Source organism: Dendronephthya gigantea, unplaced genomic scaffold (genome assembly GCF_004324835.1).
Source record: "Dendronephthya gigantea isolate DGI-Jeju-01 unplaced genomic scaffold, DenGig_1.0 000191F, whole genome shotgun sequence".
In the NCBI taxonomy this organism is placed as follows: Eukaryota; Metazoa; Cnidaria; class Anthozoa; order Malacalcyonacea; family Nephtheidae; genus Dendronephthya; species Dendronephthya gigantea.
Window position 1 is genome coordinate 65565 of NW_021163201.1, and position 25199 is coordinate 90763.

Sequence of the window (25199 nt, forward strand, 5' to 3'; positions counted from 1 at the left end):
TTCTAGTCGTGGCATGTGTTCCATTGCGTATGCCATGCCCACCATGTGGTGGATTCAGTGTTTGCCCAAGAGACATGTGCCCAAAACTCTGTAGAAGAAAAGAGAAGTTCTGTTGTATTTTACTCCGGGCAGCACGAACATGAATGATAATATCTTGGATGATAATTTCTTCAAATGCAACAATTTTGTTCATAATGTATGTTTTATTTTCTTGTTAATCTAAATGTTCAGGCCCTGTGCGCCTCATTGGTGCAATAAGCCTAGATGATGATGAATCCAAATGTTCTAAATATAAGGCATTTTTCAGTATTTGAACAACATTTGTGTGAAATGGTTCCGCCCACTTGTAGAGATTTAGAAATTTTTACGATCCATACATGATGCGTCGGCGTGTGTGCAGTTGACGTCACAGGGAATGCAGAGAATTGGCCTTTCTCGCGATGACGAATATCCGCCATTTTTGAGGATAGAAGAAGCATTTCTTAAGAGTCCATCAGAAGCATTTCTTAAGAGTCCATAGACCATTTGAACAATTAATTAAGCCTAAAATTAAAGACAGCCGCCCTGACAAGGTCTTGCGCTCACAATTTAAAAAAAAAGTACCCCAAAAATGGCGGCACATTCGTCATCGTGAGAAAGGCTAATTGTTTCAATGAGACGGCTAATGGTACAGCATTTTAAAAAGGGAGCTAGGGAACCCTTACAGCAAAACCTTTGAATTTCCCTCTCTTTGTGGTTTCTTTAAGTCTGTATGACTGTATCGATTAACAAACGCGTGGACAAGCCTGGCTCTGAAGAGAGTCTTTTTATATAAGTTTGCGGAGTGGAATAAAACAAGAAGTCAAGACGCAGGGGACGCTAGTCCTTCCCAGAAAAAAATTAAATTGTGAAACGACAAGGTCAGGGAGAACTGGGGAGGCATTTGCTCCCTCGGGTTATTTATCAGTTAAATTGAAAGATAAAAATATTTCTAATGTCTTTTTACAACCGCGGAGTTGGTCAGTTGGTCTTCACCCAACCTCGTTCCTAAAAACTAGGTTGATTGGTCGATACAATCTCGTAACCAGTGCTATCTAGTAAACTTTAGTCATCTAGTAAACCAAACTACCAAAGTCATCTAGTAAACCCATCAAAGTCATCTAGCTGGTAAACACAGGTAACCTAGTTAACCATATAGTCAAGGATATCTTGCTTGTGGCTGTACGGCCAGTACGGGGCTTTACTATCTATTTGCAGACAATCCGCTAGAAACGTTAGTCTAGTTAGTTGGTGTTCGACTGTTCGTTAAAATTGCACGATCTGACTTTTGTACCACCCACAGTCACAAACGCCGTGAATCCTTGCTTTGTATGTTGTAGACTTGTAGTATTACATGTGATTGTATAATTATGTACGGCAAAGCAAAAGATAATTTGTGACTTTATAGGTATTGTTATTTGTGCCTTTAGTTTCATATTGTCACAAAACTGATTTGTAAAATTCGATCTCATCAGTGTGATCCCATTGAACAGTAGATAGAAGCACTGTGATAGAAACTTTTCCAAGCTAAGTGCCTGCGTTGGACTACGTTCTGCGCGCGTGATGAACCCACTGATTAACCTCTGTCCCCGCGCGTTTAAATTACGTCATGGTCAATTCTGTGTACAGTGGCTTGAAACACGTTTATATTCAAGTACCGGTTGTTCCTGGCTTAAATTTCTTTATTTTTTGTAAAAGTTACCAGTAGAAACGTTTATCATCAAAGTGTTGAAATAAATGTACTCTTCTGGTAGTCTATTCAATACATTTATGGTAGATGTCTGCAAATTCTGAGGAATTGACCTCTTCTCCTCCTGCAAAGAAAGCCAGAAGAGACAACGAAAGTAGTGAAGAAAACTCAATAAAATTGAATAATAACAATTTTAACAACCATACGGTGTGTTTATGTTTTACTTGTCTAATATTCTAGGATTTAAATATCAAGTCAGTATGATAATACCTACGTTTATTACTTGTGTAGGACAGTGACATGGATACGTCAAAGAACCACTCACAAATTGACGAAAGTCTGTATTCAAGACAGCTGTAAGTTTGCATTTGTATATTCAAATACCTATTATAACATTTTGTTTTAATTTGAAAGATCAGGTATTCACATGTTCTTATTCACGAATATTTTTATGACATTCGGTAAAAGGAAAGTACAAGGTGCTTTTATTTTCAGAATATTAATGTATATTTGTTTAACCTATAATGCAATGGTGTGTACTTTATATGCACCCTTCTCCACCTAAAAATTGTCAACACAATATAGGCCATGGGAAAACAATATTTTTTCGCTTTGTTGCATTAAGTTTTGCAATCATAATTTCCAACTTGTGCAATTACATTTGTGCCCAAAATTACTTAGCAACTAGATCTTATACGCCTTTGTTGGCAATGTGGCTTCTAAGATATTATAAAACAAGGTGAAGGGCACTTCACACTGCAATTGAATGCACTTTTCTAAGTATTGTCCTTCCCAATGCTGCTGCGGTTATAAACAGCCATATGATTCATTTAGGGAGGTGAGGAGGTAGAAGAATGATTTCAGCAAAAATTTCCCAACTCTCATGCACAAATTGCTCAACTTATATCACTCCCATATAAAGCACCATTTAAATTTGCCATGTGTTTAAATGTGATTTTTTTGTGTGTTTTCACAGCTATGTATTGGGTCACGAAGCTATGCAAAAGATGGCTCGATCTAATGTTTTTATCTCAGGCATGAGAGGGCTTGGGGTTGAAATAGGTAAATGCAAATTGGTTTCATTTTTATATGAAACATACATATGATTTATAATCATTTATAGTCAGTTGAATGAGATAAAGCCGTATGTACATACAAGAACCAAAAACAGTCTCTTCTTTAGCATTTAGTTTAATAGGGGGATGGCCCACTACAAAAAAGTTTTTTTATCTTTGATTTTTCAATATACAGTTAAAATCTAAACTACGACATTAATTGTAAAATCCGGTAAATTTATTGATATTCATTTGGTTTAGCTAAAAATATTGTCCTTGGTGGAGTCAAATCTGTAACACTCCATGATACTGGTAATGTTAATATAGAAGACCTTTCATCTCAGGTAAACATCATTTAAATTATTTGTACTATAACATTAATTATTATTATACTACACAAATTTTAAACTGGTCAAAGATATGTGAACCTAAAGGTTGATCTTATGGCGTTTGAACCTTTATAATTGATTGTATTGATTAAATCCTTTGTCTTGCCAAACTGGTATTCATGAATATTTTACAAGCAGTTTTGAACAATCATTCATTCTCTTCTAAATCTGCCAAAAACATAAATATATATGCACCTTAAGATATTGCAGAATCTACAGTATTTATTTCTTGCATCCCAATTTGAATATCAGCTCATGATTTTGTAATTTCTAGTATTTTTTCCGTGCTGATGATGTTGGTAAAAACCGTGCACTTGTCACCCAACCTCATGTGTCTGAACTGAATAGTTATGTTCCTGTATCAACATGTACCAAGCAAATTACAAAGGAGTTACTCTTAAACTTCCAGGTTTGTAATAGATATGGATATACTTTACATTGCTATGAAGAAGATTGGTCGTGAACTTAATATTTCATTTTTCTGAAACTGTACTGATGTATTTGTTAATTTTAAGGTTGTTGTTCTGACAACGTCAGCTGCTGATGAACAAACATGGATTGGGGAATTTTGTCACAATGAGGGCATCAAATTTTTAATTGCAGACACAAGAGGTCTCTTTGGGTAGGATATAACCATTACTATTTGTAAAATAATTCATTTATTTCTCTAAATGTTAAGATGTTGGGAACTTGGGATAATTAACGACTTGAAAACAAATATGCACTTATTTGAATCCTCACTCTGCCTTTTTATTTTTAGTCAAATCTTTTGTGATTTTGGCGAAAACTTCATTGTCACAGATACAAATGGAGAGCAAGCAATTACAATAATGGTTTCTGCTATAACAAAGGTATACTTAATCGTAACTTTTTTTTATGATTTTTCTACTTCAGTTGATTGTTGATACTGTTCTGAAATGAATTTAACATAACAAAAGAGCTCCTAGAAATATTTCTTTGAGAATTTGTTTTAAGCTTTGGTTAAACTAATCAACATTTAATCAGTAAACCAAGATACCATTTGTAGTGATAGTTAACTATTAAGTAAAGTATTGAAGTTAGTTATTAAATGAAAGTTAGTTAAAGTTAGAATATTTGGTTGTAGTTAATGGCAAATTGAACCAGTTAAAATTGTGTATTTGTATTTCAACAGGATGTCAGATGTACAAAACAATTAAGTACATGAATAATTATGTACATATACGTAGTGTTGTTTCTTGATGCAATCATGTGTTTTAAAATTAGGGTGAAGAAAGCATTGTAACCTGCTTGGATGAACAAAGACATGGATTTGAGAGTGGAGATTATGTTACATTCAAAGAAGTGCAGGTGATTTGAAAAATATCATGACCTTAGCTTGGTTAAAACCTTGTGAATTTGAAATTGAATAACTATGTTTTGACATCATTAGGGCATGACAGAGTTAAACGATTGTGAACCAAGAAAAGTTAAAGTTTTGGGTAACTCCATCGTTCATTTTGATGTTTGTTTTCTATTGTTTGTTTTGGTTGAAGTGATAGCATGCATCATAGTGTAACATTAGAAAATACTCAATAGAAGTTTCTTTCCATTGTAAAACATACTGCTGCTCCACCTAATCCTTAGTCGTTGTAGAAATAAAGAGTGTATGATATAAGATCTACATTGGATGAACAGCTGGTCTATAGTTACCCCCACTGAGGCTATCACAATTCAAACATCTTTATATTTAATTCTTTCTTTTAGGTCCTTATACATTTAGTATTGGAGACACAACAGGTCTCTCAGATTATACTGCTGGTGGTTATGCTGTACAATGCAAAATGCCAAAGACAGTGAACTTCGTAAGTATTATTATCATTGAGGGTTATGCGGAATAACGGATGTCGTTGTACAGTTTTTTAGTTCCTTTACTATACTTTACACGGTTATTTATCTGCTTTAGAAATCAATAAAGAAAGCACTTCACGATCCAGAATTTCTTATCACGGACTTTGCCAAATTTGAACGTCCAGCACAACTACATCTTGGTTTTCAGGTACTGTTATAACGTACATACTGTATCCTGTAGAAAAATCTTTACACTTTACCGTTCTGTAAAACTGATGACATTTCATTTAGGCTTTACATGAATTTATGAAAAGAAACTCATCACTTCCACGTTCCAGAAATCAGGTAAAAAAAACAACTCCAATGTAGATGCATGTAGATGCAAAAGTTTCGGTGTGGGGCAATTTGTTGTAATTGCAGTATAATCCTATATATAGCCAGATTAGTATAACAATTATAACTACAGTAACATGCAGTGATACAATTTTTTCAAATTTACTATGTTACCGTAAATCTGTGTGTATGGTAACTACTGTAGTATCAATTAAACATAGTATCAATGGGTATAAAAACAAATAAAATTAATATTTAGTTTATTCATATTTTTAGGAGGATGGCAATAAACTAGTTGAGATCGCAAAAGAAATTAACGGGATTGCCTGTAGCAAGGTGGGGAAATTATTAAAACCTGGTATGGCGTCGTATTGGCGAGCTGAACACCAAGCTCGCGAGTCAACTAAGTTTACGACATAGGTGCTAAAAGAACTCCTCGTATTCTTAGGTTGACGAGATCGACGAGAAGTTATTGCGAGAATTATCTTACCAAGCCAGAGGAGATTTATGTCCCATGCAAGGCGTTATTGGAGGTATTGCTGCCCAGGAAGTCATGAAGGTAACTTGTTCTAACTACTTTAGAAGAGAAAATGTTCTGGAATAATATAGATTAAGATAATATTATAATGGCGAAACTTGTCTGAAATGCAAGTCATTGCAAGTTGTCCTGCAAGTTGTATTCAAAACGTTTATTATGTTCTACACGCGTACCACAAGAAAAAAATATCACCTTTTAGCCCGTCTGAACCCAGCCTCGTGTTTTTTTTATCGAATATCTGTATATTTGTCGCGCAGGCTTGCAGTGGGAAGTTCCATCCCATTTTACAATGGTTTTATTTCGATGCATTGGAATGTCTTCCGGAAGAACAGGAAATTGCAGAAGAATCGTGCAAAGCAGTAAGATTTTTTGCCTCTTGGTTTAACAGCTTTCGATTGTGTTGAATTCAAAACGTATAATGGCTGGTATATTGGTTCTTTGTTTCGAGTAAACTTGGCTTTGTATGCTGGCTGTGTATCTTATTTTACCTATTTTTAGGTTGGTTCTAGATACGATAATCAAGTTTGTGTCTTTGGCAAAGAGTTTCAAGAAAAAATAAGCACACAGAAATATTTTGTTGTAAGTGGATTTCATAGAGACAGGCTGAACATCATCCTGTTGTCCCACACAAACATGCATGGTTGTGACAATTCAACAACTTAGTGAAGCTTGCATCAGTTGCATGCATGGGTACATAACTTATCAACCAGAAAAACCTGTTTCTCTTTTGCTAGGTTGGTTCTGGAGCAATTGGTTGTGAGCTGTTAAAGAACTTCTCTATGATTGGTCTTGCATCAGATCCTCGAGGCAAGATATACGTCACAGATATGGATAGTATTGAAAGATCAAACCTTAATCGTCAGTTTCTATTTCGACCTGCTGATGTTCAAAAACTCAAGTCCGATGTAGCGGCTCGTGCTGTTAAGACCATGAACCCGGATGTTCATATCGTCTCGCATCAGAACAGAGTTGGCCCAGATACTGAAAATATCCTTTACAACAATGTACTTTGTAAACAAGGATCCTTGGCCACACATTGTTCCCGCTGTTCATTTGTTTATTTCTAGTTATCATTTTTGACCAGATTTCATCTTTTCTTCCCACCGATATGCAGATCGAAATATTTCTTAACTATTCTTAAAAATATATGATGATGATTTTTTTGAGAACCTAGATGGAGTTGCGAATGCTTTGGATAATATTGACGCCAGTAAGTTCGCGAACATAACGCGCGCGGGATAAATGATCTTTTTTACATATTTTTATCCGCACAATGAATGAAGACGTCCTTGTAGTGATGAGTCGACGAAGGACACAAGTGTAAAGATAAATGTGTCTGTTTATGTTTGTAGGAATGTACATGGATAGAAGGTGTGTTTATTACAGAAAACCGTTATTGGAGTCTGGGACATTGGGAACTAAAGGCAACATACAGGTAGAGTGTGCATGCATCTACACGGGGGTGCATCGACTGCGGCGGGATGAAGAGGGCAATACTAATATTCACCCATATATATATAAAACCTTCGGCATAAAAATTCATGTAAGATGCAGAAGGGACGTAAAGTTTTTCTTTCCTCGCAGAAAGAATGTTTTTTGTGGATGTGAGTATATCTTAACCCTCACAAATATCCATTTATTTTAAGGTGGTTTTTCCATTCTTAACTGAGTCATACAGTTCGAGTCAAGATCCACCAGAGAAATCCATACCAATTTGCACATTGAAGAATTTCCCAAATGCCATAGAACATACGCTACAGGTATCATCATATCTCATGTGCATGTTAAATAATATACCTTACGGTGATTATACCTATAACTGTGTACCATCATGGTAATATCACGGAACAGGCTGTATACAGTGCATGTCAACTAAAGATAAATATGAAAAGTATGTCTGACTCCAGAGACAAAATTGCCAAAAATTTTTCTACATTAATCTGTCCGCCAAATACCTACTGTGACGTCATGTGCGAGGGTCAATAAGGGTCAATAATTCCTCTTTAGTGGGCAAGGGATGCGTTTGAAGGTTTATTCACCCAAGCAGCAGAGAATATTTCGCAGTATCTAAGGTACAGTAGCTACTTGTTTTCATTCATATAGAACAACAAGTTATAAGACTGTGTAAATGACTGCTATTGATGATGTATTTTTTTAGTATTTCAGTATTTTTTTATTTTGATTTTTTTCTAGTGATCCTAAATTCATAGAACGTTTTGCGAAGCTACCAGGTGTTCAACAGGTTTGAAAAGTCCCAATGTTTGCATGCAAGGAATTTTATTGAGATCATATGACTGAGACAAGCTTAGAGTTTTTTCCTAAGAATTGGATTATGCTCTGTAATGGGCCACCAAAATCTTTCAAGAAAACCAGCCTGGTTTTAATCTTTCCTTGGCCGCGACAAAATATTGTATGATAAACAGTACAGTGCATTTTCACCCAACACAAAGCGGGATTAATCCATTCATCTTTATCACACGCGAGTCTTCAGGCCACATACTCTACAGACCTTTATAGCGACCATTTTAGTTGTCTTAACTCTAAGTTACGTTCCAAAGTTTGAATTGCATGTAAACGTAGAATTTTTTTTCTATCAAGGTTGAAACTTTAGAAAATATTCAGAAAAATCTCGTGGACGAACTGCCAAAGAATTTCGCTGATTGTGTGAAGTGGGCAAGATTTCTATTTCAAGAAAATTATCATAATCAAATTGCACAACTTCTTCATAACTTCCCCCCAGATCAGGTTTGTTACATGTCGTATTGTTGGAGTATAAGTTGCAACTGTCTATATAGCGTAATGTATTGCAGGAAATAGATACAAGTATACATAAACAAAATGGCAGTGGTATAATGTCGCTCTCATCTCCTCTGACGTTTTTCATATTTTCTGTTTAGACAACCAGCTCTGGTCAACCATTTTGGTCAGGTCCAAAACGATGTCCACATCCTTTAATATTTGATCCTTGCAACGTACGTTACATTTCGTTACTTACCTTTGGTATTTATCATTATAAGTGTCCTCCACTATATCTCTCCTGTTTTAAATTGTCAGTTGTGTTATGTTAAATTTTAGATTAGCCTCTATTATTAACCATGAAGATTTAATAATGACTGTTCCATCCGGCTATTTCTCAATCATTTATACTTGCAGGAAACGCACATGAATTTCATAACATCTGCTGCCAATCTGCGCGCTTTTGTATATAATCTCAAAGGTTAGTACATATCAAACAACCTTTCTGAACAATTCCTTTTGATGATTACGTCACGAATACGTTTTGTGACCCTCGATCTCAACACCACATGCGCAAAGGCAACTGGCTCAATATTCACGAGGCTCCCAGGTCAAATGCATTTCAAATACTATTGTGTCTAGAATTTTATTAAATGTAGTATAATCGCCTTGATAGGTTCGGTGGACAGAAAGTTTATTCTGGAGATTTTGGAACAGATCACTGTTCCAACATTTAAACCTAAAACAGGTATGTTAGTCTAGTTGTGTATGTGTGCGTGAATTGTGTGAATTGCGTGAATTCCGCCCTGCAATGTTAGTCAAGTTTGAAATTATTTTTTCCTGCGAATAAATGTACAGTATATGTGTGCGTGAATTGTTGACTTCTCCGTCCTGCAATTGTCGTTAAAATGTAATGTTGTGATTTTGTAGGAGTTAAAATACACGTGAGCGACCAGGAGGCCGAGGCTGCGACACAAGCGTCAGTAGGTAAGCACAGCTGCATGATCCTTCCTGCATTGCAAAATTCATGTTAACATAATTATTAACATAATAATGACTGTGTTTAATCGTAAACGCCCTACTTTGCATGCACTTATGAATAATGTGTTGTTTTCATTCCATTTAGAACAAACTGAAGTCGATAAATTAATGTCGAAACTGCCCTCAGCCGAAGTATTGAGTGGAATAAAAATTTCAAATGTTGAATTTGAAAAGGTACGGCATATAGCAAGTTGTAACTTTTCTTTTACTGAAATTGCCATCTCAAGTTGCAACGAAGGACTGGCGATAGTGAAGGAGCTCGTCTTAAAGAAAAACAACGACACGATGCGCTGCCAATCTTGCTATTAGCTATTATCAGTTTTCTAGTATAATTTCGAAATGACCAGTCAATATACTGTGCAAGAATAAAAGGCGAAAATTCTGGACATTCGAATTCTACCCAATTTCTGCTCATGAATTAACCATTACCAAGGGTTGAGAGCAAAATAAGCGCTGACAGGTTTAAATATTACTTAGGATGATGATACCAACTTCCATATGGACTTCATTGTGGCATGTTCAAACCTCCGAGCTGAAAACTATGATATAGCTCCTGCAGATAGACACAAGGTAACAAATATTACCATGTTTTATTAACACTATATTAGGGCCTGTTTGGCTGTTCACATGGAGTTACTAAGACCATTCATTCATCGTTTGATTGTTCGTTTAGAGCAAATTAATCGCAGGTAAAATAATTCCAGCAATAGCGACAACAACTGCTGTTGTGTCTGGACTGGTATGCTTGGAACTATACAAGGTAAAGATTGGACTCAATTATAGTTAACATCTTCTGGAGTACTTTAGCGTTTTAAGCATATGCCCTTCTTCTAGAAGAATACATAAGTGGGGCAGACGAAATACATGTAAATGTTCTTCTGCATGTGGACTGTGGTATATACGGAGGTGGCATCGTGATAAACACCTAAAGAAACATCTTAAAATATAAAAAAAATAAACACCTTTGCACGTTCAATGTTGAACTGTATCCGTATTTTCTCGCATCTCATGATTGTTGGGCCGCCTCATTGCAGATTATTCAAGGAAGTAAGAAATTGGAGACGTTCAAAAATGGATTCATTAATTTAGCTTTGCCTTTCTTCGCATTTTCTGAACCAATCTCTGCACCTAAAAATAAAGTAAGAAGCTTACCCTAATATATTTTATTTATTCAGATCTTTCCATTTCATAATTGATTATTAAACTTGACTCATTATTTCTTATGGCCCATTTTATTTTAGTATAACGAGACAGAATTTAGCCTATGGGATCGGTTTGAATTAACGCTGAACGAAAAGGGAGAAGAACTTACCCTTCAAGAATTCATGGACTACTTTCAAGTAAGAAAACAAAGCTGACTTATATTTTGACGTTTTGTGAAGTTGTCGGGCCTGTAGGTTGCTTTGTTTTCGTTGTTACACACTCTTATGTAATTGAGCCAAAATTTTGTCTTGCATAATCAGGGAATAGCAGGGAACAGCTTTTTCAAATTTTGGATTAGACAAATCGGTTCAAAAAAAGTGCTCGATATTTATGGGTCTTAGTTGGAAAAGGCATTAGTGTCGAGACGTTGAGAAGTGTTCTTTTACATTTTCGGCACGAACTGATTTATCTATCTTGCTCCTTAACTAAGAACCCAATTATTAAACATGACGTTTCTGACGATCTTGAATGTGGTTCGTCGTGACTTCATTATTTACTGTATGTATTTGAAATTTAGTGATTGTGGATTTCTATTGCATTGATTACAGAATGAGCATAAGCTAGAAGTGTCCATGTTATCACAAGGCGTGTGTATGCTCTACTCGTTTTTTATGTCTCAATCTAAACTGAAGGAACGTCTACCTCTGACGTGAGTAATACTTTAAAGTTGAAGAGGGAGGGATTGCTTGCGTTTGATTGAGCATTTATTTTTCATCCTTCTGACGCCAACGAATACCGTAATGTTGTTTTTTTAGAATGACAGAACTTGTCGCAAAAGTATCTAAGAAGAAGATCAAGCCTCATGTTAAAGCCTTAGTTTTTGAATTATGCTGTAATGATGCTGATGGTGAAGATGTCGAAGTCCCTTATGTCCGATATAAGTTTCGATAAACATGCAACTTGTGAACACGAATGTGCTCATGACATGAAGCTAAAGCTGCATTGTATCACAAATATCTTAACTAGAACTGCATGTGCTCTTTAATTTAATATTAGTTGCTTCTTTATTAAGTTTTATGTATTAGCTAATGATATTTCCTATTCCTTTGAAATACAAATAATTGTCAAGTAGTTATCTTGTTTTAATAAGGGTGGGTTAAGGCAGTATTTTTCCTCCACGTAATTTGCTCTACGACTGTCATAATTTCCATCCACTGTATTTCTTGCCATTTCCTTCATTTGTATCTGTCTGGTCCTGTCGATGTTGGAGATCACCATATAATCCAAAACAGTTTGGTTGTCTTGTAGCTATGCTTGTAGGTCACCCATTATCACCCATTACTCGCCTACATAACCTAGTAAGTCGTAGCGAATTGATAGATCAAAGAAAAACCTAGTTCTCATTTGGTCGTTACCTGTCATTCGGTCGATCGATGTAGACAATCGACAGAAGACTGGATTGATCTCGTCTTTGTGTGCAACGCATAGTGGTATAAACGTTTTTTGCACGTATAGCAGAAATATGCTGACACTTTTACATCTGCCGTAGAAGTTAAAAGTAATATTGAATGAAAACTAGGCGTAAGTTATAAACTTCTCACCTGCCCTGCTGAATGCAATAGACCTTTTTCATAATGACGTCAAACGCGGAAAGTCTGATATTACACGAAGTGTGATTGGCTCGATAGTTTTGTGGAGCCAATTAAATTTCGTGTAACATCAGACTTTCCGCGTTTGACGTCATAGGAAAGGTCTATTGCTGAATGCTGATCCCTATTCGTGACAAACACGCGTGACAGTCTCGCACTATATTTGTCCCCAGGAACACCAGGAAGCTGTCGTGTGACGACATGGTATACATTATACAAAACATAAATTTTAAATTTTGAGTTGAGAGTCTACAGTATGTAAAAAGTCTTTAAGGTCAAATAATCTTTCAGTTTCGTCCTAATAACATTCGTTTTCTATGAATGGGATCGAAGGTATCAGGTCTATACCGTAAAATATGGGATTGGGGAGATTATGAAGAAGAATCCAGCGCTGTAAATGGGGCTGAGAACCGAATAAATAACCTCTTGAACAACTATAGAGGTTCAATTTTCGTTTTGAAACGAGTTAGGTAGGTATATTCTTAGTGATGGCAATAAAATAACGTTTACATACATATAAAACCACGGCTGAGTAACATTCTAAACTGGAACCGGAGGACAACCTGACATAGTCAATAGTCGGTTTATCCTTGGCATTCCTTGCCCATTGGCCCCTTTCTGTTTACATGTGTCAACAAAATTAAAAAATATTGTTAAAACTAAATCGAGTGGAACAATATCGTTCAGTATTGATAGAAATTGTGAACAATATGGGCTGCAGGACATTTTTCAATCCTGTTTATATCATAGGTAATGTCTTTCCTTCAGTAAGTAAGATCAAACAAATTAATTAAGAATGCCTTGCCCCTTCTACTTTTTTCAAAAGAAAGAAATCACAACAAAGTTTACAGATGAGGTTGCACACATAAATTGTCCCACTTTTTTATTATGTATACAAACTATAGAAGTTTACACAATTTTTCTTTTTTTTAAATTTAGTTCGATGTTTTTCAATGAAGATGGGGATTTAGCCCATGAATTTTATGAAGAAGTGAGGTCAAAAAAGAAGAAGCGATCAAAAATGAAGAGAGTTGATTGTAGTTTATTGCGACCAGAGGTTAGGGATGTTTGCCCATTGTTCAGTTTAATGTTAAAATGATCAACATCGCTTAAAATTTTTTTTGATAGGGAAAAGTTGACTTGCCCTTTCCAAAAATCCATCCAGATCTACCAATCATCATGTGTGAAGTTTAACAAAACCATTGCTGCCATCTGCAGAAACACACAAACTTGTCATGTGCCTGGTGTTCAGGATAATTTAGAGCAAAACAAATTAATTTATTTGTACTTGCTGTGCTGATAAATGAGTGTTTCTATTTCTTGTAATTATATTCATATCATGAAGTAAACATGTTACCCTCATTGGGTTCAACTATTGATTATGCAATAATATGTCTTTATGCAGTTTATTTTGTTTGCAAAAACAAACATCAGGGGAATGTGCTTCTTCCTGCTTCTCCATATTTCCCCCTAGGAAATCAAAATATTTTTCATTGTTAACATCACAGATACTTATGATTAGCTTAAAATTAAATTTTTAAATAACTAGCAAATATGGAGCACACACACTGGAAAACAAAATAGCTATCAGAGCTGAAAATAGCACAATAATTGGGAGGGTGTGTATGTTCATATAATTGGTTTAGCCTGACAGATTTTTGAAAATGCATATACATACAAAAGAAATCTGTTTGGCAGAAAGAATATATGAACATGCACCCCCTAATTTTTTGCATGTAGTTTTGGCCGAGATAGCTGTTAGCAGTTGAAGGTTATAGCATTTTGAACAGGCATGCTTTATTCAGGCTTTATTCATTTTGTTTTGAACAGGCATGCTTTATTGTCGAACAGGCATGCTTTATTGAGGCATGCTAATTAAAATCCTACATGTGGATGTGTTTAAAGAATAAATTTAGAATTTCATGTGAAAATAAGTTATTCTCCTCATCCGATCTACACCACATTACACCGAACTAATTTACCTTCCTTACAGGTCACAATGGTGAATGATGCATATTTCCTATTTTTAAAAAATGGCCTTTAAAACATGGTCATAAATTTACCATGTTTGAACAGTGGTGGAAATTTAGTGCAGGAGGTGGGAGGGCAGACCTACCCGAATTTTTAACATCATGCCATTACATGCCATGGTGTCATGGTGATGGGGGACAGGGGGGTGTCCCAACCTTTTTAGGTTGTTTTGTAATAAATTTGCAAAAATCTTTCGCTATTAGATTAGTTTTGAAGAGTTTTTCATTGATCGTTTCATATCTATCTAACGCTTCCCACAGACGATTCCCGGCTCTGAAACCTTTGTGACAAACTACAAAAGCTGATCTTTCTTGTCTGATCTTACATGAAGTTACGGCAATTGGAAAATTCTCGAGTCGAGAGGAGAAGGAACTGATGGGGCAATACATCATGTATAGATTTTTAAATAAATTTTATAGCTTTCCAAGAATTTCTCGGCATCTTTCAGGGACGTCAAAGGAGGACATTCAATATCTTGTTGATGGGGTTCTAGGCAGAGATCGTGCTAAACTAGCTGAAGCAATCACCCTCATAGAATCTTCTCATCCAAAGAAGAAGATTTTAGCTCAACATTTGTTAAGCGAAGTTTTAAAAGTATGTCGACAGAATTTATTCCAGCCTCATTCATATCGCATTGGTATTTCAGGCTCACCTGGAGCAGGGAAGTCCACTTTTATTGAAGCTTTAGGGACAATATTGACTGACAGAGATCATAGGGTGGCAGTACTTGCTGTGGATCCATCATCTGTTACGACTGGTGGGTCATTACTAGGAGATAAAACACGAATGACAGAACTTAGTAGACATCCTAATGCTTTTATTCGACCATCTCCATCAAGAGGTGCCTTAGGTGAGGTAAATTCTAGAGTACTTTAAAAGTGACTGTCAATGAATATTAACAGTTTTATCTGTCTGGAAATAGCAGACATGGCTGCAATGTTCTAAACAGCTTCCCCTCCTATAGCAGACCACCACAAGCAATTAGAGCAATCTGCAAAACAGCGGAGTCATCTGGTAGGGAAAAACATTGTAAAACATTGAACTAAAGGTGCATAGGACTCCTTGACTGCAGTTGATGAATATCAGATCTTAAGATCTAGAAGTATTGGCATTGAAAAGTTTAGATACAAGTCTGTGTCTCTTAATCACTGCATTTGTTGAATCCTTCTAGTCAATTCTCATAGTTAGATTTGTTATATAATACAATGAAGTTTTTCTTTTATATGTAGGTGGTGTGACTCGATGTACAAATGATGCTATAGTTCTATGTGAAGGAGCTGGTTATGATACGATCTTGGTTGAAACAGTTGGTGTAGGTCAATCAGAACTTGCCGTCTCAGAAATGGTAGATATGTTTATCTTGTTAGTCAGTCCTGCATCCGGAGATGAATTGCAAGGGATTAAACGTGGGATTATGGAGGTTGCAGATCTAATAATTATTACTAAAGATGATGGAGACTTGAAAGCAGCTGCCAGAAAAATGAAGGCCGAGTACATAAGTGCAAGTAAATTTTTACGGAGCAAGAAGTCTTTATTGTGGAAGCCTAAGGTATATATATTTCTTTTGTTAAATGCCATGCTTACTTTGCAAATGCTGCACAGGAATAGTTTGAATGGCCTTACTTTCCCACCACCTAACATTGGTATCATCGCTTTCCCTATGTTGTGTCAAGCGCATTAATTGAGAGGTCAATTCCCTGGTAACCCAAAGGTAACCATAAATGAAAGTTCTTAACACTACATAACACAAATTTTGTATAACTTGCATGTGATGCACAGTGCACAGTCTTCAAAACTTTCCTTGCATTGTCACAGTTGGAATTTTTTAAATGCAAGGTTCTAAAACATGAACTGTTTCACCTCATATTTGTTTCAAATTTTTAAAAACTTTATATTGCATGATACCAGTTGATTATGAGAAAATTGAAAGGGTAAATTGGGCCGAACACAGACCTTACTACATGTTTTTTTTGTGACGTATCAGATGGAGTATATTTATTATGCATCTTATAACTTCCGATTTTATGCTATTGTTCATTTGGAACTTTCTTAGATTCTCACCGCTTCATCAACAAAACGAGAAGGTATTAATGAAGCATGGAATCAGGTGGACGAATTTTTTAAAATTATGACTGAATCAGGGGAACTAAAAATGAGACGAAAAGAACAGCATGGACTTTGGATGTGGAGTTACATAAAATATGAAGTTCTGGAATTATTTAAGAAACATCCAGCTGTCAAAGAGAATGTCAGGTATTATGAAGAGCAAGTTAAAAGAGGAAACATTACACCAGGATTAGCTGCTGATGAATTATTGGGGCTGTTTTTACAATCACGCTGATTAAAAGAAGAAACAAACAAAATCTAATAAAGATTACCATATTACTTGAAATGACTCTCTTTTGTCTTGAATATGGGTGGAAAAGGTTTATTTGATGACCAAATGTTTAAAATGTGATGGCCCAGTTACAACTCTAGTCGTAGTCTCCTTACCAAAGGCAAAGCCCCTATTTTATATTAGGCAGTTGTTATACCTTCAGTAACAAAATAGTGGGTGTAGGATATCGCTGTAATATTGAAGAGTATAAAAGGCTCAGCCTTCATTAGCCTCTAAAAACAAGGACAGTAGAGCTGTAGAGCAGAGGCTGTAGAGGGAGCTATTCCCCTCCTCATAACATTTTATTTTGTGTCAAAGTGGAACTTATAACTTATTAATTATTAGCTAATCTATCTAGTGACTAATGAGTAGTGCCACTAGTGTATCTAATTAGCACATATAACACGGTATTTATTGGTTTATTAGGCCGTGTTATATGTGCTAATTAGATACAAACTTTCATTGAAGCGCATGCGTGCCTTCACTGGTCTTAAAGAACACCGCAGATTTGGAATTTGGAACCGAACTTGACAACTTGTGGATAAAATTTTAGTTATATTTTACCTATAAAGTAAAGGATGTCAAATGATGCGGTAAAAGTGGGAATACCGTTGATTGATTTATCAGTTTTTCAAGGTGAAAGCAATCAGAATGAATGCGTAAATACAACAAAATCTATTGCAGAAGCATGCAGAGATTACGGTTTCTTCTATGTTAAAAATCATGGCGTAAGTGAAGAAGTACAGATAAATTTATTCAACGCTTTGAAGAGCTTCTTCGCATTGCCTCTGAGAAAGAAAGAAGTGATAAAGTCGCAAGGAACACCAGGAATGGTGGGTTACTTTCAATTTCAAAGTGAAACAACAGCGTACTTAGTAAATGATGCTCCCGACTGGCGAGAAGGGTTGTACTCTTTCGGAGACGAACTTCCAGACACACACCAAAGCAAAGAGAAATTTCCCCTCGTTACCCAAAGAAATTTACTGCCTGAAGAACCTGGAGATTTCCAGGATGCTCTTGATGCATACCATAAAGAACTGAATGTATTGGGTTTCAAAATCGTGAATGCCCTCGCACAAGCCATGGGTAGGTACTGTAATGTTTATATGCTGTACTCTGTAGTAACAGAAGCTTTGCAGTAACTGAATATGAAATGCAAGTTCAGTGTTTGTGTTATGATTGTGTTTGTATTGACTTAATAAGTCAGGGAGATAGGGGTGATGAAATGTGGAAAAAGCATATATCAATTGTGAAATCCCAAAGGTCAGCAAAAACCACTCCATGGTCTGTGACAAATCAGTGAGTAAAAGCCCCCTTAGACTCAACCCTTATTGACTCTGCAAAATTTTGTAGTTCATTTAGCAGTTTTTTTGCTAATCCTTGTGACAGGGTGTGTGTCAAATGGCAATGGTCACCTTTTACTTATTTCTTATGCTTGGCCCACTTCTGGGTGCTTTGGGTCCCAGGTATTTTCCCTCCATTGCCGTTTTTAGCTATCATGATCACCAGGCTTGGAAATTTCCTGGCCCCTTCATAGCTCATCATATACTAATCATATCAACAGCTGATAAAAGTGCCAGAGTTGTATTAACATAAAGGATAATTAATCAATAGTATTGAGTTCACATCAATGCAATTGCCTTGTGCAAATCTCATAGACAGGGTCTTGCATAAAGCTAAATCTCTACAGTCTGGTTTACCTTTGCTGATAGTGAAATAATAATGTGTTATTCATGCTTTTTATTTTGTGATACTGACATTATAGGGTTAAAAGAAGAATTTTTTATTCAAAAATTTCATCCATATCCTACAACCACCATTGGAATGTACCATTACCTTCCTAGCACTAATCAGCCTAATGAAATCTGCTGTGGTGAACATACAGATTATGGCATACTTACAATTCTAATGCAAGATGATGTTGGAGGTCTGGAGATAAGAGGTGAGGATGGTAAGTGGATTCCAGCACCTCCCATTCCAGGGACATTTGTGGTCAATCTTGGAGATATGCTGGAGGTATGGACCAATGGTTCATTCAAAGCCACAATGCATCGAGTTAGGAAGTCAAAAACTGGAAGAGATCGTATTTCTGTAGCGTACTTCTTTGGGCCACAGTTGGAAACTGTTGTTAGCCCTCTTCAGATAAAGAATCCAATGATTCCATTTAAAGAAAGGGAACTGAACAGTAATATTGAATTACCAGTTGTATTTGGAGAGTTTTTGGAAAACAAATACAGAGGCACTTTCCCAGACCATGATTACTAAATACAATATGTCTGCAGATGTATTTTACCTGTCCAAATTTATTCTTAAGCACCACTTTTATCATCCTCTGGCAGGAGAACTGTTAGGGGCTAGTGGTGTACTGCAGTTAATTGCCAAAATTTAGTAGATAATTTCTATATTAATGAAGTAAATACAAAGTGTAGACGGTGTTCACATTGCATTGTTTTACATATTAATTTTAACAGCGCATTGATAATTGACATCCCCAAAGAGATAGTTTGTTGCTTCTGCTCTTCTTGCCTTTGTTTGAGGTTTGACTGATAAAGCACACGAGACTATTTTTGCCGCTTGTGAAACAGGAAAATTTCGCGATCATACAAGCTCATTTTGACTATTGGTTTATCGCTCTCTGATGGATTAAATAGCCTATTTTTGTCCTGCTGGGTGGATTGTAAGCGTTGAACTCGAATGGAGATCTTCAGTGACAGATATCTTATTGGAAGTGGGAAATGTTCCCATTTTCAAGACTGCATGATGTTCCCCTTCTAAAAAAGTTTCCTTTCTTGATCATATGAAATGAAGACTATCCATGCTCTAAATTACGTTTCATTCTGTGACCGTCATGACGTCATCTGTGCTATATGGCACCATGCATACATATTACACCCATTGAATCATAATGAGGAAACCTATCCTTAATGCGCATCCTGTAGTAAGCGGAAAATTCAGTGCAAAATTCCTACTTCTGATCAACATATTTCACACAGGCCAGATTTCTTTATAAATCAGTGTATATCACCATTGAAGGAGTGGGAACATTCCGTTTTGATTTGATATTTCCTTCCAACATTGGCGCCAATCGAACGGTAATTCAGGGGGGACCATACTCCAATGAACTTTCGATTGACGCCCATCTTCAAACAATCCCAAAATGCACTATTGTTAATTAGTAAAAGATATTAAAGATATTAAGATTAGAATAATATGGCAGAAGGTCAGAGCACAATATCCAAGAATTGCAAAACTGAGAGGGCAGAATCACAATGTGCGGAAAAAGTTGAGGGGTAATTACGAATGATACTATAATTTTCGTTTTGAGTATGATAAGTATTATGTCAATAAATTAATTAAAACATCACTGGTTCAGGTACAATCGCGTAAGCAGAACTTCAGACACATAGCTTACCTCATACTTTTATGATTGTTAACGAGCGTTTTTCAATGATTGTTCGACACGGTCGGATCGATCAGATTGCTTATTGAAACCAATGAGGCTAGAATGTTCAGAAGGAAATTATAGCCAGATTTAACAACAATCATGTACAGACAGCACAGTGGCTTTTTAGTCACAGTATTTTATAGAACGACCTTATTTCCAGGAAACGTTCTCGTGGCATTTGTGAGGAGAATTTCTGAAAACATTAGGTTGGTCTACTTAGTAGGTAATAGACAAATGATACCATATGAATTTGATAGATATATTTCATTGCATTTATTAATTAATCCAAATTTTATAGGATAGAATTATGTCAAAAGTCTACATTTGTCTTACTGTCGACACATAGTAAAGGCATGTCACTAGGCATTGCATTGTTTTGCTCTCAAAATCAAATAACAAAATAAAAATTAATTTGCTATGTTTAGGCCTTAAATCCAGGGATGGATTCACTTGGAAAATCAGAGTACTATTTGAGGCACCTAGGACCTCATAAGCAATTTTGAGCAGGAGGCCATTATTATTATTAAAGGGGTCTCTCCTGACACAATTAAGTAAAAATGTTTATCAAGGCCAAATCAGTAGTCTGATTTTGAAATAGTAGAAAAATAATATCTTTTTGTGCTTGACCTACAAGATCCTCCCTGTCTCCTATGGTTGAACGGGAAGAATTTGAACCATTTGTGAAATTAGCTTCAACAAAGGTTGCAGCTTACAGAATTAAGTAATATTTTTTGTCAATGTCTTATCACAACTTCATAATGGTCTTTAAAATATTTTAATCTTAAAGGATATTTACAATGACTACATACCATTGTGTTCCTGCTGAAAAGGGGAAACAGCAAATATAAAACCAATTCACACGAGTTGAATTAGGGTAGAATTAGGACACTGTAAGTTCTCAATGCTAGTGGTATGTAATTGCCTTATAGAAATGATTTGTACAAAGATCTAAATTCATCTCAGTGGCCCATAGTTTACAGTCCAGATTACAACATCAGCTTTTTTGGCCTACAAAAACTTCATCCATTTGACTCAGGAAAATGGGGCAGAGCTGTCGCATTTTTAGTAGGTAGGCACATGCAAATAAAATGAACTATGATATTATTGATATATAGCAGGTAATTGGCAATACCTGCAGGGGCATAACTGGAATGATAATTGGGGGGAAGGGTGAATATTCATATATATCCAGTTCTGCCTGACATATTTCTATTGTAAGCTATGGCACTTACAAACAATTGGTGTCACTCAGAATTGAATATATGAATATTCACTCCCTCCCAATTATTGTTCTAGTTATGCTACTGACTATCTGTTGCCGCAGCCCTGCCAAATTTGTAAATAAATCTTGATTTTGATCAAGCACATTTATATATCTCTTTGATATTGATTTATCAGAGAGTGGTATACTGAAGAATCAAAATTTTATAAGCCCCGTTGAAGCTAGTGAGGAAAATTTGCTGGAAGTTCACACAAAGGAATACCTTGATAGTCTGAAGGTACCCATTCATCGTTTTTGACTTGTGAACCTTAATTCCTTCTAATCATTTTGAAACTTGACAGTTGACGTCTGCCTGACGTATGTCTAATTCTGTTTTTAAGTGGTCCTGGAAAGTTGCCGCAGTTACAGAAGTACCTCCAGTTGCTCTCTTGCCAAACTTTATTGTCCAAAGAGTTATGTTAAAACCACTTAGGTTGCAAACGGGTGGAACTATTTTGGTATGTGTCAATAAATCTACATCGCTATTCTCTGGTTCATCATTTAGCAATAGTTTTGTCTTATATAGGCTGGCAAACTGGCCATTGATAAAGGATGGGCAATAAATATTGGTAGGTTTTTTAAGGATTCATCATTTTTTTAAGTTCATTTACAGAAACTACTTTTCCAGAAGTTGTCACGCCTAATCCATTTTTCAGAATTGTTATAAGAACTTGTGAGAACGGAAATCATGCGGTGTAAGATAAGCTGTTATACGACGTTAGAAAGTGTACATAATACAATATTCTGCATTTCCTAGGAGGAGGTTTTCATCATTGTCGAAGTGACGAAGGTGGAGGATTCTGCGCCTATGCTGACATCACTTTATCAATTCACGTAAGTCACGTTTCTGCAACATAATTGCATGCTTTGAAAATCATTTCAACTTCCTCGCAGCGGAATTGTGTAACAAGAGTTCCCTTTGATTGCTGATCAAATTTTCGAAGGAATTTTACGTTACCAAAACAAGCCAGTTCTATTGTTCGTATTAGCTAGTGGATTTCATAATTTTCCTGTCTGACATTCTCTCGCCCGAAGACTAAGTGATGACGTGACGTGTATAAATATTGTCTCAAAGCTATTTCGTACATGTGTTTTGAGGCGTGTCTCCAAAGTCTTGTCCATATCAATGATAAAATCTATTTTTAGTTTTTATTCAAGAGTTTTCAATCGATTTCAAAAGCTATGATAATAGACCTTGATGCTCACCAGGTATGTTACTTTGTTTAAAACAAATTACATCACGGAACTCTTGTGAGATAACATTACAATTCTACTAACATTGCGAGACAACCACGGATTTAAACAGCAAATAGTAGCTCAATGAACACCACAGTATCTAATAAGGGTTGTGGTACAGTTTATGTTGAAACCGATAAAAATTTGCTATTATAAGGCTTTAGCTTCCATTCCGATATGAGGTCCTTATACAGGACTATAATATTTACGGTTATGGTTTAATTTGGTTAATTAGTCCATCTATATTTTGGGTAGGGCAATGGCCATGAACGAGATTTTATAGATAATCCTGATGTTTATATCATGGATGTATACAATTTTGGAATATATCCTCGGGACATTTATGCAAAAAGTAGGTACAAAAGTGAACATGTACATTGTCCGGCCGATCATATTTCATTATTATTAATAAAATTTATAGTCTACTCAATTTCATGCAGGGGCGATTCGGAAAAAAGTTGAGTTAAGACATGAAACAGATGACGCTACGTATCTTCCCCTCGTTGAACGGTAAATACAGCAAATTATCCTACCTTTCTGTAGAGAAATGTGCGCAACAAAAATGATACTCTTGGTTAGGCCAATTTGATAGAATAGAATAGAGCGCGGACTAGGAGGGGGCACTCAGCGGTACAACGTGCATGGCCTAGTTTGTTTTCTTTGTGCAAAAGTATGGAAAAAACTGTCCAGAAGGCGAAGCAGCCAACCAGTACAGTGTGAATGCTTATTGCTAGAAAATGCGACTGACAGGTTAGAAAGTTTGCAGACAACATCTAGTCTAAACTAAAGGCCAAGACAAAGGAAACAAGGGGCAAGTGTGAACCAGTAAACACGGCCAAATTATTCTGCCAATCTATCCTCGGTCCACCGGGATCACCTTCCAAATATATCATATATATTTGGATGAAAAGAAGAAATTTTCGTAATAAATATTAACGCTTTATTAATCTCTTTATAGTAACGTAAACGAGGCTCTGAGTGAATTTCATCCTGATATCATCATTTACAACGCAGGTACTCGTTTAATCTTGCAAAGAAATTCTGTAGGTAATTGAAACTACGAATCGATATATTTGTTTCTAGGAACTGATATTCTCGAAGGTGATCCTCTTGGAAACTTAGCAGTAACTGAGCAGGTAATGAAATTGAGCAATTACAGTACTATAGAAGTATTTGGAGACGTGGCCACAAGGACGGGTGGTAGTAAGGGATGTATTAATACCCTCCAATAATTCACAGTGTGTAGTTCAAGTTGGTAAAAGTGAATTGCTCCGGCAAAGTAAATTCGCCAAAATTTCAAATATGCAACACATATTGGTATATTGATTGAAGCAAAGTTAACATTTCAGGGTATTATACAAAGGGATGAAATTGTGTTCAAATCAGCCAGAGAAGGTGGTATACCAATTTTTATGGTCACATCTGGCGGGTATCAGGTACGTGACAGTATAGAGTATGGAGGTTATGGGCCTTGGTCATCTGCTACTGGACACAGATATATACATAACGTTTACATAACTCCTACAGTGATTTACGTCGTAGAACTTTTCAGCCTCGTACACAAGGCCATACCACACCCGTGGTTTTGAATGTGAAACGTCGCCTTCCGTAAATAGACCACATGCACCAAAGCCGTATTTCAAATAACTTTTTCTTCCTTTTCTCCAGAAACGAACTGCAAAAGTGATAGCAAATTCAATTTTAAATCTGCACTCGAAAGGCCTAATTACTTCCAGTTATCCCGAGCTCCGTAAGTATACATAATCATGGTGAAGAGTGAAACTTATTGGAAGTGTCTGCATTTTAGCCATGGTAGTTAATTAAATGCATTAAGAATTATTTACACAAGAACTAACTAAATAACATCCAAGATTACTTTAGCATAATTGCGTAGTAATTAGTTATTGTCTATAGCATAATTCAAGTTCAGCTCTTGATTATCGCATGGATACGCAATCATATATATAGCACTTAGAACAAAAGGTCTTTAGTGAGTAAATGCTTTGAATTCGAAAGGCAAAGCAACTGAAATCTAGTTATCTTAAAATTACTGTTGTGCAGTGTAAAGTTTAATTTTTGTACGTTGAACTGTGTTTATAGAATCTGTTCTGTGACCATAACGAGATCGACCTATGCGAATCAGACGTGTAAGGCAAGTACATTACGATTACGTGGTGTGTGATACTGTATAGATGCTACTACTCATAAAAGTCAGCAAAGACTGTGATATATTTGGTTTCCAATTTTTATTTAATATTAACAACCAATTTAAGACATATTATATACTGCCATATACATCGATGATTGAATCTATTGTATTGTTGGACACGTTATTTTTGACTGAAATATGGAAATCTCGTGTTACATGGTCAGTTAGGTAAGTTAGCAAATTAATTCACTATAGCTGTATCGCCTGATCTGTTAAGATGTCATTTTCGCGCTGATATC

General features: G+C 36.0%; 5 protein-coding genes across 5 annotated transcripts; all 5 read left to right on the plus strand.

The window, feature by feature from the left end:
* Nucleotides 1-1647: 1647 nt before the first annotated feature.
* LOC114538941 (ubiquitin-like modifier-activating enzyme 1) lies at nt 1648-11876 on the plus strand. The gene is made up of 34 exons (XM_028559778.1): nt 1648-1915; nt 2000-2064; nt 2685-2770; nt 3025-3107; nt 3427-3561; nt 3668-3774; nt 3913-4003; nt 4398-4481; nt 4564-4612; nt 4878-4975; nt 5077-5169; nt 5253-5306; nt 5571-5630; nt 5743-5853; nt 6090-6191; nt 6331-6411; nt 6567-6819; nt 6974-7042; nt 7185-7267; nt 7479-7592; nt 7840-7904; nt 8026-8074; nt 8431-8577; nt 8730-8804; nt 8986-9049; nt 9245-9316; nt 9499-9555; nt 9695-9783; nt 10087-10179; nt 10283-10369; nt 10644-10748; nt 10851-10949; nt 11361-11461; nt 11568-11876. The coding sequence occupies exons 1-34, from the start codon at nt 1796-1798 to the stop codon at nt 11701-11703; spliced, it is 3177 nt and encodes a 1058-aa protein (XP_028415579.1). The 5' UTR covers nt 1648-1795; the 3' UTR covers nt 11704-11876.
* Nucleotides 11877-12586: 710 nt separating this feature from the next.
* Nucleotides 12587-13773, plus strand: LOC114538943 (tumor suppressor candidate 2-like). The gene is made up of 3 exons (XM_028559781.1): nt 12587-12871; nt 13341-13458; nt 13530-13773. The coding sequence occupies exons 1-3, from the start codon at nt 12723-12725 to the stop codon at nt 13593-13595; spliced, it is 333 nt and encodes a 110-aa protein (XP_028415582.1). The 5' UTR covers nt 12587-12722; the 3' UTR covers nt 13596-13773.
* A 1049-nt stretch (nt 13774-14822) lies between these two features.
* Nucleotides 14823-16834, plus strand: LOC114538949 (methylmalonic aciduria type A protein, mitochondrial-like). The gene is made up of 3 exons (XM_028559787.1): nt 14823-15282; nt 15662-15981; nt 16486-16834. Exons 1-3 carry the CDS (start codon nt 14823-14825, stop codon nt 16771-16773), a joined length of 1068 nt encoding a protein of 355 aa, XP_028415588.1. The 3' UTR covers nt 16774-16834.
* Nucleotides 16835-17303: 469 nt separating this feature from the next.
* Nucleotides 17304-19244, plus strand: LOC114538940 (1-aminocyclopropane-1-carboxylate oxidase-like). The gene is made up of 2 exons (XM_028559777.1): nt 17304-17895; nt 18575-19244. The coding sequence occupies exons 1-2, from the start codon at nt 17388-17390 to the stop codon at nt 19072-19074; spliced, it is 1008 nt and encodes a 335-aa protein (XP_028415578.1). The 5' UTR covers nt 17304-17387; the 3' UTR covers nt 19075-19244.
* Nucleotides 19245-20017: 773 nt separating this feature from the next.
* Nucleotides 20018-24970, plus strand: LOC114538958 (histone deacetylase 11-like). Its single transcript, XM_028559796.1, has 14 exons — nt 20018-20099; nt 21184-21323; nt 21653-21753; nt 21857-21973; nt 22042-22084; nt 22273-22349; nt 22662-22724; nt 23007-23103; nt 23192-23261; nt 23710-23765; nt 23835-23887; nt 24101-24187; nt 24420-24501; nt 24852-24970. The coding sequence occupies exons 1-14, from the start codon at nt 20020-20022 to the stop codon at nt 24863-24865; spliced, it is 1080 nt and encodes a 359-aa protein (XP_028415597.1). The 5' UTR covers nt 20018-20019; the 3' UTR covers nt 24866-24970.
* The last annotated feature ends 229 nt before the right edge of the window (nt 24971-25199 follow it).